Raw genomic sequence first — 12,211 nt, 5'->3', positions numbered from 1 at the left:
CCCAGTAATACTGCCTCTCATGACTTGCTCAGTATGTTCTAGGCACTTAACCTGCATTTTCTCATGGAATCTATTCCAAAACTTAGACCAATACTGTCATCCTCCAGTATAGATGTTCAGAGAGGTTAAGTTACACATGAGAAAACAGGACATGAACCTAACATAATATGAGAGCCATCAAGTGTGTAGGAATAGTCCCACTCCCTAAAGGACAGACTTCCTCACTGTGAGTCAGAACCTCAGAGCTGAGCCTCCAGTGGATTTCCGAGGCTGTAAATCCCAGGAGATGACCCACTGTTCTCCCTCAGAGCAGCTGGTAGATTCAAACCACCAGAGAGGTGTGGCCTTTGAAGTAGCAGTACAACTTTCTATAGATTATGCCACCAGCACTCCCTTCTCAAAGGAGATTAGGAAAGGCAAGGCCATTTATCAGAGTCGCGGGAACAAAAATAAGGCCCCAGTCCCAGTGAAAAGAAGGGCTGCTATGACTAGGGCTCAGTTGAGGCACCCAGGGTACAACATTTAAAGAGTGACTGCCTCTCTGGGGCCAGCCTATACTTTGTACAAGCCTGAGAATAAGTACTTCCTCAAAGCCTGAATAATGCTCATCTCTTGTGTCCAAGACTAATCAGAACCCTAAAATCTAAATCATATGTACTGGTAGGTTTAAGATTGCTTAAGTGTTGCTAGGCTTGCTTAACCTGAAAGGGTAGACTTGGGTTAGATAAGAATTTAACTTCCTTCATTACATGAGTTAGACATCATCCCTGAACAGTTCACTTCAAAATAAGAATTTGGGATTGTCCAAGTGTGAGCGCTTTCTGTGCCTGTAGGCATAGATCTCAAATTTGGTGCATTAAGGTTGTCAGAGCTTGAAGGGAAAATACAGAGCATGTGTCTAAACGTCCATCTGAGTCACTGTGCATTGGCCGCCAGGCTGCCATCTAAAAGAAAGCACCATGCCCGAAACAAAACGAGTACCTATTTCCTACTCATTTGGGATCATTTAAGTCCACAAATATACACAACACAAAAAAAAAAAAAAAACAGAAACAAAACCTCAAGACATCAAAATTGTATACGTAATTTATAAGTAGGCAGTTAATGTTAAACTTCCCTTTGAGACCATTTCCATTTTTCCAGACTATCCTTGGCAAGCCTGAAACTTATCTGGCTTGCTCACTCTGGCATTTAACCTCATAGTTCCTTGCATTGATACTTAACTCTTTCTTGTGTCTTTCCAGCCACACGATTATAGGCTTTTAGAAGGAAGCTTATCTACCATTTTCAGGAAGTGAGTGCATATATAGAAGATTTCCCCAGTGTGCTGACAAGCGTGCTTTTTCACTTACTGGAATAGCTACTCGGGAAGGATTCCAAAACCTGTGTCACTTGCGATAAGAGTAACAGTTCTTTCCCAGATTCTAAACTGCTGTTCCTACTTAAGCAGCTGGTAGCTTACATTAATCAGTAGACCCATGAAGTTGTTCATATATTCAGCAAGTATTTGAAAGCCTACTGTGTGCCTAACACCACATTATTAGCCTAACTTAATAATGTTCACATATAAGGCAGTGAGCTCTGGTATGTTCAGACTGAGGGGTTTTCTTTTTCGTTTTTATTTTTAGATAGGTGCTTCTCCTTTTTTAAAACCCGTACCTCATTTAAACAGAAAACACAATAGCAACAAGAAGCAGTTCTCGTTCCTTCCACCCTTAACATGCAAAAAGCTGTGCAGTTGATGGCATGTTCACATCCAGCTCCACAGGCTGGCTCTATAGCCGGTCCCTAGACAGGACACTGGCTGTGGTTTTATGAAAGTTAATATCCAGGGCTACCTCTGACTAGAAAGGAGGATTGGTTCAATTTCGTTTTTGCTTTCCTGCAGAGGCAGAACCCTTACTGGAACGTGAACTGGATGTGTTGTTCGTCTGAATAAATTAGATAAATCACTACCATTCCTGTAACTCAAGAGAGTGCCCACCATGAGACATGCCCCTGGGGCTCTGAGGGCACCGGCTGCCTCCACACACATCACAGGGCCTCGTGACTTAACGTGTTAGATTTCTCCCACTGGATCTTACCCTTCAAGACAAATACTGTAGATCAGTTACCTTTGCACCCCGTGCCTTCTGTTATCTTATACATCGTAAATATTTGCTGAATATTAAGAGTACACCAGAGTGCTCGCTTTGGCAGCACATATACTAAAATTGGAATGATACAGAGAAGATTAGCATGGGCCCTGTGCAAGGATGATATGCAAATTCGTGAAGTGTTCCTTTAAAAAAAAAACTGGGAGGAGATAAGAAGAGAAAGGGCCAGGTGATCCAGTTCTAAACATTTTTGGTTTTAATCTGATACGATGTTGATGCAATAGAAAACAGTACCTGCAGGAAAATAAATAGTGATGTTTCTTCCCTAAAAAAAGTACATTGGAACTGCTTAGGGGGCTCTCATGGCTTAGTGGTAAGGAGTTGCACTGCCAACCGCTACCAGCTACTTCATGGGAAAAACATGGGCAGTCTCTTTCCGTGTCATTTACTGCCTTTGAAAACCCACTGGAGGGTCAGCTATGGGTCGGTTCCAACTCCACAGTTCTCACCAGTAACAAGAATTGCTCGGCCTCTCCACACGTTTGATTACGAATGTGTACTAACACCACAGCAGGAAGAACTGCATAGGAAGGAGACGTGAAAAATTTTAGAACTTAGCTTTTAAATGTACTCATGGTAACTTCTTCCCACTGTAACTTACCTTTGATCTTCACACACTAGGAAACATGGATCTAAATGCCTTGTGCACTGCAAGATGGGGGTGAGTCGTTCTGCCTCCACAGTGATCGCCTATGCAATGAAGGAGTACGGCTGGAATCTGGACCGAGCCTATGACTATGTGAAGGAAAGACGCACAGTGACCAAGCCCAACCCCAGCTTCATGAGACAACTGGAAGAGTACCAGGGGATCCTACTGGCAAGGTGAGTCTTCAAATGATTTTCTTTCTTCCTATTAAGACTTACAACCTTGGACGCCCAATTGGAGGGTCACCATGAATGAAGATTAACTCAATCAACAGTAGTGGATTGGAGTTGAACTCACTAGCTAGACACAGTGGCATGTACGGGACAGTCTAGAACTTCCCCTTATGGTTCCTGAGGCTGTAAATCCCCCTCAGAGCAGCTGGTGGATTCAAACCTCAAAGTGGTGGATTAGCCACTGTAATTAGTTAATTAAGAAAAAAAAAATCAAAAGGACAGCATTTGCCCAGGGATAAAGCTTAGAAGTCAGAAAGGAATAGGCCAGGAGGATGGATGGGAAGGGAGAGTGGAAAACCTATTTGCTTTGTAAACTTTCACTCACATAGCAATAAAAAAGATTCATCATTTAATCGTTCATGTTGATAAAATGAAAGGTGGGAATACTATTCCTCTTATTGCCATTCTCAAATAGGTGCAAAACTCTCAAACTCGTTGCTGCCTGACTGGAACTGACTCCCCGCTGACCCTCCAGTGGGTTTCTGAGAGGCTGTACGTCACATGGGAAGAGATTGCCCATCTTTCTCTCAGCCAGAGAGATGCTGCCCTTCAGTTAGCAGCCAGCCCCCCTCAGACTGTGCCACCAGGGCTCCCTCTCAGCGGAGCGGATTTTAGTAATTTTCAATATCTTAAAAGGCCAAATGGAACCACCTTTTAAAAATAGGTATATATTACTTAAAAGGCGATGCTAGGCTTACTAAAATTATTGGAAAGTCTTGGACTTTTAAAAAAAAAAGGAATAAAAGAATCTTCTGCGTGTCCCTTTTTTCCATGATTTGTCTTTCAAACCCTTTCAGATCATTTTGGTCACATGACAGATAAGCACAGTTGAGATGCATTTATCTCATTTAAGTGTGAAGGGATTCCCAAAAAATAACTTTTTCTAAAATCTTATTTAAACAATTTTGCATCTATTCTTTGCAAAAAAAGAAAAAAACACAAAAATAACAAGGGAATCATTTGTAATCTCAGTACCACAGATCTACATCTGTCTTCATCACCTATGTTAATGAACTTTTCCTCCACAAAAATTATTTTGTAATTTGCCTCTCTACACATTACAGTTTTCTCTGAGTAGGAATCAGCTGTTTTCAACAACAGGAACTGGTAATTAATTCTAAAATTAGTAATTTCACGACACTGACTCATGTGATAGTGAATGCCACCTTCAGTTGCTCTCAAACAGGATTCAAAAAAAAGGGAACAAGATCAGATATTAAACTGGATTTACAGATTAGTTTCCTGAGATGTGCTGGATTCTGCTTTGTTTTTTTCCATCTGCACATGTTCTAGGTGGTTTTATTGGAGCAGAGGCACAGCTGCCCAGAGGCAGTTGGGACTGGTTCCAGGGTTTGACTCCAGTGAGTCTTATGACTGGGTCTTGACTCTTGAAACTGGGCTGTGTTTCACCTAAACAAAATAGCTTTCCAGCCTATCCAGGCTGAGGGGCCACCCTCCCACCCCTGAAGTATTGTGAAAATGCGGTCACAGCATAGCATTATAGTTTCCACTTTAAAAAAAAATAAAATAAAAACAACCTCCCATTTACTCAATCCTTGGCATGATTTCATCTGAGCTGTTCTCTTAGGAGGCTGGGAGGGTACTCACGCCTCCACTACTTAAAAAGAATTTCTAGGTCTTTAGGGCCAGATGTTGATGACATTTTTAGACTAGATCAGAAGGTGAGACACAGCAGTTCTCCTTGGCAGAGGAGCAAGGCATCTGAGGGTTTGATGAGACATAAATATTGTATATTCCCAGACACACACATGACGGATGTTAGGCAATGTCCCCACGTGACCCACTGAGAGGAAGGATACTCTGTGTCCTGCCAATTTCAGTATTTATTCTGGAATCCCAGGCTACTGCAAGCTGTTGGGTTGGGTTTTTTAAGGATTTGTGGCTTTTCTGAGATGTTAAAGGAATTTCAGAAAACTCTTAGATGCGGTTAAGAAAGACAGCAAATCCCCCTTCCTCTTGCCTTTTCCTTCTCTTTTCCGTTCATCCTTCCGGCCTGTACTTGATTCATGGAGGGAAGGGCGGTGCTGGGAATGAAAACGCCACAGGATCTGAGTCTATAGATCTGGTTTCTGTTCCTGCTCCGCTCCTGGCTGCAAACTTGAGCAAGTTATTTCCCACTTCTGATTCAGACCCAATCTCATCCATAAAGTGAACATTTTAGACCTACCTCACAGGATTATTATGAATTTAAAAAGTATATAAACATATATTATGCACTTTGAAGGCCAGTGTCCGGTTACCCAATCAACAGGGCAAGCACACGCTTGTTTGTGCATTCTTACTGATCTAAAGGGAACACTTTCCCATGTTTTGGACCACAGATATGGTGAAACTCATGTGAGATTGTTCCCTACAGACTAGTAAACAAGTAAAAGTAAACCCACTCTTCCCTTGTCTACTGGGTAATCAGCCTCTGGGTAAAGGTTATTCAGATGTAAAGAGCCTTTGGCAGCTGCCCAGAAAACACGTACACATGTTTTACGCTGTGTATTTCCTGCTCCATGACATCAAAACCAGCCTCCCTCCCTACAGACACAGTGACTTCAGTACACCTTCAAGTGGAAAGTGGACCTGGAATTGCCTGTATTTTAGTTTTCTGGCATTTGGGAAACAAGAATGCCATCACTGTGACTGTGTTGGCTTCAAGTTCTAAAATACCTCGTCAGTCAGGAAAAGGGCTCTGGTGGCATAGGTCTAGGAAGCTACCCTGCAAACCCAAAGGCATCGCCTCTCATGGTTCAGATCCACTCGCGACTCCAGTGGAGAAAAGCGAGCAGTCTCCTCCTCCTGTGTGATTTACAGCCTTGGAAACCCAGTGGAGGGTCAGCCATGAGTCAATTACAACAGCAACGAGGAGGGAACCAGCCTGGATATCAACAAGAAATTAATAATCCTGATTAGGATTATTTGAGGAGAATTTCATAAAAAGGACCATTTACAAAATTATACAATGACAATCAGAAAAAAGCTGCACTGCAGTGCCACCAGCTGCTCCACAAGAGAGGGGTGGGCCGTCTGCTCCCATGCAGTTTACTGCCTCTGAAAACCCACTGGAGGGTCAGCTCTGGAATGGTTCTGACTCAACGACACACAAGAACAAGAGGAGGCCCAAATAAGGGAGCTCTGGTAGCCTGGTGGTAAGGACTTGTGCTACCAAACAAGAGGCACACAGTTCAAATCCACAAGGTGCTGTGCAGAAGAAAGATAGACAATCTCCTCCCAGGCAGTTTACAACCTCTGAAAACCATGTGGAGGGTCAGCTATGAGTCACTTCCAACTCAAGGCATATAACAGCAACGTCAGGCCCAAATAAGGAAGGGAACTTTAGTGAAGTTGTTCTGAAAAGAGCTGTGCTGCTAACCCAAAGGTCACACATCTTTGATAGCACCTATCCACCAGCAGTTCTGCAGGAGAAAGATGGTCAGCCTCCTCCTGTTACACACATCAAGGGCCAGTTACAAGGACGGAATGGGGTTTAAAATCGAGAAAGTGTACACCAAGGTTGTATCCTTTTACCATGTTTCTTTCATTTGTATGCCAAGCAAATAATCCAAGGAGGTGAGCCTGAAGCACTGGCCCATGAAGATCACTGTTCCTTCTCTCACCAAGTGCCCTGTTTGCAGACTACCATCTTTCTTAATTTCCATCTTTCACAGTGTAATCACCGGTAATTATTAATGCCTCTTGACTGCATGTTTGACCATTTTCAGAATGTAGAAGTAGATTGTTGTTATGTGCCATCAAGTTGCAGGCAACTCCTAGCTAACCCTCCAGTAGGTTTTCAGAGGCAGTAAATCACACAGGAGACAGCTTGGACAACAGGACTGGCTTTGGCCTTGGTGATATTTATAGGCCTTGTTTGCATGTCGATGTTATCCGATCACTGACAGCATTCTACTTCAAAGCAGTTTGAAATGTTCTTTTTGATGAAGTATTCCCAGCATAGTAGACTATATGATTGTCCAATTTAGAATGGAAAGGACCTGTCATCTCAGCATGCTCTTACATAGTATATCAGGGGGTTTTCTTACATAAGTTAACTCTTTATTATAGGCTAGAGATGTTTGAAATGAGGTAGCTTCTACTGGTCTTTCTGTTCCTTCCATCTCTGACGGCGGCTTCACCCTGAGTGCACAGGTGGTGGTGTAGGTCCACAGAACCATAGTGCCAGTTCCCCCACAGCTTGTCTCTTCATTTTGGCTTTGCCTCAGAAAGAGCAAGTACTTGCCCTCTTGACTAATTTCCATTTTCCTGATGGAGGCACCCTAACGGGGCCTGTATTTACTGAAGCCCCAACTTCATTGGTGCGTGTAGCCATTTCTTAGCAAACCAGCACCAAGTTCCAGAGCAAAGATATCAGTCTTATGCATTCCATTCCATTCCATTCCATTCCATTTCTCACTATTTCCAAGTTTCCTAGATTCATACCTTATACACCCCAAGCTCTGACTATTCATGGATGTTTGCAGCTTTTCTTCTCATTCTGAACCGTGCCCTGTGGCAGATGAGGGTCCTGAAAGCTGCCCTCCATCCACATCATTACGGTAAACACTGTTTTGAGGCTTGAGCAGCTCTTTCCCAGTGATATTGCAAGTACTTCTAACTTGAGGGGCTCAACATACAGCACTGTGAGATAGTGCCCTGCTGCTGGTCACAGGGCTTTCACTGGCCAGTTTTTCAACGGTGGAGCTCCAGCTCTTCCTTCCTCATCTTTCTTAGTCTAGAAGATCTGCAGAAGCTTTTCCACCATGGGTGATCCTGCTGGTCTTTGAAATAGAGGCATAACCTCCAGTATCACAACATGCACACCACCACAGTATGCCAGAGTGACAGAAAGTCAGCGGATATAGCCATTGGGATCTGCAGCCAACAGTGTGTTGTCAAAAGACCTTGGTCCTTGCATGCTACCTATCAAGCCAGCCGCCAGGTAAATTGTGCCCAGCAGACCCTTGTCCAGCTCCAGAGTGCTCTTCTGGGTCTTTTCTGCATAGAAAAGCAAAGCAAGAGAAGCTACAGGTCCTGTGACTGAAACCCTTTTAAGCCTTGCAGCTTTGGTGACCAGCAAAAGAAGAGACTCCTTTGCAACTCTTTGCAAAGCCTTTGCTCAGACTGTGCTTCATATCTTCTCCCAGGAGTCATGTGGTAATCTTCCGTGTCTCGGTGGTCCTAGCCTTCTCCAGTCCCATGGCGGCAGCTCTCTCTGTTTGAGGGTGTTAGTAGCTTAGTACTTTGACCTCTTGATAGACATTTTACAAAGTGATACTAGCTTCCTCTAGAGATTTATAAATTGGTAACTATCTTTTAGTCAAATAATCAATCTCCTGGTAATACAGACTACTAGTGGAAGGGTTGCAAGTTCAAGCCCACCCACAAACGTCTCCAAAGACAAACCTGGTCATCTGAATTTACAGAGCAATTCTGCCCTGCTGACACAGGGTCACCATGAATCAGAATCCAGTCAGTGACGGCAATAATAGCAACAGTATCTCTTAATCATAGCAGAATGGGGTGGGCCAAACAATGACAATATAAGGGCTTTTTTGCATGTCATTAAGAGCTTAGGAAAGAAAGCTAATACCTAATGTTCTACTTTAGACCAAAAGTGGCAGGTGTTAGAAAATCCCTGATACTATTCATGTTTGCTTTTATTTTTCTGTTTTTTGTAGCTAGAAGGGTAGGAGATAGGTGGAAATAGGGAGAGGGGTGTATCCGGGTGAGAGAGAAGTGTGTGTGTTCCGAAACTCTCCATCAAACTGCCAGCGGCCCTGTTTGTTATTCTGCACTCCGATCATGCAGGTACTTGGCACATTTCTGTTCCATTTGACAGGCTCAGATTTCAGGCAGACCATTGGCAAGCTGAACCATGTGTCTGTGGTGTCAGATTCTTCCTTGCACAGGGGGCAAGGCAAAAAAACTGGGTAGTGGCCAAGGAGAGTTCATGCCACACGTCCTCACACAGATCGTTTTTTTATTCTTTGAACTACCCTGTCACCAAGGCAGGAGGAGACAGAGTTGTATTTAAGCCCAACTTGACTCGAAAAGACATTGATGTCTGGTTAGCTTGTTCACAGTGGTCAGCCAGCAGCAGGGAATTGTAGCATGAGGGGAGGTGGATCCCCGGTCACGTGACAGCCACGTGTATTGGAGGTTTAAAGGATCCTCTTAACTGCCTTGCAGTGAAATAACCTCAGAGTTTCTAGAACAATGACCAGCACCTAGAAAATGTTTGCTTCACGCACTCTTTCTCCTGCAGGATGCCTAATGCCTCAAGAATATCTGTTTAAAAAAAATTAACTCTTATTTTCACCTATATATCATTTTTTCTGAAATAGTTGATGCTTTGCCAAACATAAGTGGAGGCCAGAGAACAGTATACCACATACATCTGTCATTTACTGAAAGGCAGCATTCTTGCCTAGAACGGCCCAGTCATCTCCTATGTATGTGTGTGTTTATGTGAATCTAGATTCGGGTCAGAGCCACCCAGGAGGGAAAGAACCTGATGTTTGACTGTATCATCCACACAGGCCACAAACTAGCTCTAAATGTCTTCTTGATGTCTTGTTTACTCACTGCCTGCCTAGAATAGGTAGAAGAGTCAGCTGGACTTTAAAATAATAGACATGATCTAATGCCTTCCGTCTATTTCTGTTTAAGCAGCCCTAGAATAAACTGGCTTAGAGGAAGGCCCTATTGGAAACCATTTCAGTATCACCAACAAAACTGATGCACACCTACAACTTACACACCTATACGCTACAACCCAACTATTCTGCTCCCAGAAAGAACAGCTTTGGGAAACCAAGAACGTTCATAGATGTGTTGTTTGTAATAGCCAAACTTGTTAATAAACAAAATGAATAAATAAACTGTGGCATACCCATCCCACTGTATCATTACAGCAAGCACACATTGGTGACTCTTAAAAACATAATGTGGGGGGGGGGATAGTTGCAGAAGAATACATACAGCTGGATTTTGTTTACATCAAGTTCAAATGTAAAATGAAGTACTATACTGTTAGGAATTAAAATATGTGGTACCAGTAAACTCTGTGAACTTGGAGAAACGATGAAAGTTATACAGTTGTTCAGGTCTTCCATTCATAGGATCACTATGAGTGTCTGCGACTTGACGGCACTTAACAACAACACCAGCAGCGAGAGAGTTCTGTGGGCCTGGTTGATAGTTATGCTACCAAGCCAGAGGTGGGTGATTTTCATCTGCGGCCCTCAGGCCTAGTTTTGATTGTTTTTGGTCAAACATTCTTCTAAGTGGTATAGCACTGGTCTGTCCACTTTACGTTCAGAGTGGTTGTCCACGTGATGTAACTCGTGGTTGCTGTGATGCTAAACACTGTGACACTGATGCATCAAATGAGATAATGGTTACCCATGGTGGACAGTGTTTGGTTGAGTTCCCTGATTAAAACAAGCTTGGAAGCAGGAGTGGCATCCACTTCCAAAATAGTTTTCCTCCGGAAACTATGAACTTGGAGAAATGATGAAAGTTATACAGTTGTTCAGGTCTTTTGTTCATAGGGTCACTATGAGTCATCTGTGACTCAACGGCACTTAAGAACACAGCCAATAAAAGAAGAGGAATGGTACATGGAGGTTACCTCTGGAGAAGGAGGTGACCAGCAAGGGGCACGTGGTATAGGGGCCCTTTAGAGACTATCCCACAGGTCCTTTTGCAAACAGGAGAAATGAAGCATGTTTGGCTTTTCCGTTTTTCTCCTTTTCCCCTTTACAAATATTTGTCAGTTTCATCCTCAAGCCCCGTTTTCTAATGATTCTCTTCCTTGGGAAGAGAAGGGGAGCCCTGCTGGGCAGCCCAGCTTGTGATGTCAGCAGCCACACTTTTGAAATCCTCACCCATGTGCCTGTTAGCATAGCTTCGGTCTTCTCATTCCCTCCTGCTTGAGTGGCGATTTTAAAAAATATCTGTGGAGGATTCTTGGTAACATGAAAACATCCCCTTTGCTCATTAACTGGTAAGCTAAACGATTCCTTATACTATTAGAAGAGAGAGAAGAGCTATTCCCTGAGGCTTCTTCCCCAGTTAATTGGATCACGGGAGTCATTGTACTGTGGGGGATAAGAGGAGCTGTCGTAGGTCTGAACATCTTCATGATGGCGAGGGATAGAAATTGAGCACATGCAGGAAATAGAGATAGCCAGATAGAAAAGAAACTTTAAAGAGAAGAGTGGTGGCAGTCCTTGGTTGGCCATAATGTGTCATTTAGGCCCCACCAGACCATGCAGTTGGCCTGGCCCTTCCCACGGTACTAGCTGTTGGGGATGTGTGATATGCTGTCTCCTCCTAGGGGTGGCTGAAGTTCATGCAGCTCAGAAACCGTGAAAAAACCCCGCCTTGCGCCCAGCTGATTGATAACAGCTTTGTCTTCATAAACAGATTGACTAGCTCAGGAAAGCACCCCTCTGCTACACAGGCCTGAGTCAGAGGGCCCCACCCAGGCAGCAGACAGGCTGAGAGCAGGTGCAGAACTGAGAACAAACGGGTTCACATTAGTGCAGGCGCATGACTCGGCAGAGATTCACAGGCAGGGGCAGGCAGGGCCCAGTGCCCAGAGCAAGTTGTTTTGGGCCGAGTTTCCCCGTTCCTCCCTGTGGTTAGGTAACTCTTCAGCTTGTAAGTTATGGAGACCACACCCCAAGCAATACACTTAGTGACCTGTCCCCTTGGCTGGTGATCCTGAAGGGCCATGTTTCCTTTTTTGACTGGGCCTTTGGGTAATTCAGGAGCTTTGGTATCACAGTCGACTAAGCACTCAGCTGCAGCCTGAAAGGTCTGCTCATAAATCTACCAGCTGTTCTGTGGGAAGATGATGTAGCAGGCTCTTCTGTGAAGATGTATAGCTTTGAAAAGCCCCACTTTCTCCTTTAAGGGTGCTGGAGTTGAATTGGATGGCAGCAGGTCGCGTTGGGTAACTGAGCTGCTTTGTTAGAATGTGTCATTGAAATACAATTTCATTCCATGTCAGACCTTTTTGCCCATAAAATAAGCCAAAGGATTAAAGAGATCTATGTGCCAAATACCTTAAAAGACTTTCGAAAAAGGAGACTTAATAAGGGAGCTCTGGTAGCCTAGTGGTAAGCTGTGCTGTAGTTCCAAGCACATGCGGGTTCGAA

The 12,211-nt window shown here is 43.8% G+C and overlaps 1 protein-coding gene across 2 annotated transcripts in view; it reads left to right on the top strand.

Annotated features, from left to right (window-relative positions):
* Positions 1-12,211, top strand: part of SSH2 (slingshot protein phosphatase 2) — a 311,107-nt gene that overhangs the window by 291,858 nt on the left and 7,038 nt on the right. For both annotated transcript variants that reach the window (XM_006890988.1, XM_006890987.1), the window contains one exon: positions 2,778-2,978. In XM_006890988.1, coding sequence (XP_006891050.1) covers positions 2,778-2,978 — 201 coding nt within the window. The remainder of the gene's footprint in view (positions 1-2,777; positions 2,979-12,211) is intronic.

The sequence above is a fragment of the Elephantulus edwardii genome, unplaced genomic scaffold, assembly GCF_000299155.1.
Source record: "Elephantulus edwardii isolate Elephantulus edwardi_28Jun2011 unplaced genomic scaffold, EleEdw1.0 scaffold00094, whole genome shotgun sequence".
NCBI lineage: Eukaryota > Metazoa > Chordata > Mammalia > Macroscelidea > Macroscelididae > Elephantulus > Elephantulus edwardii.
Note: the sequence above shows the minus strand (reverse complement) of the source record. Positions and strands in the feature narration are given on the sequence as shown.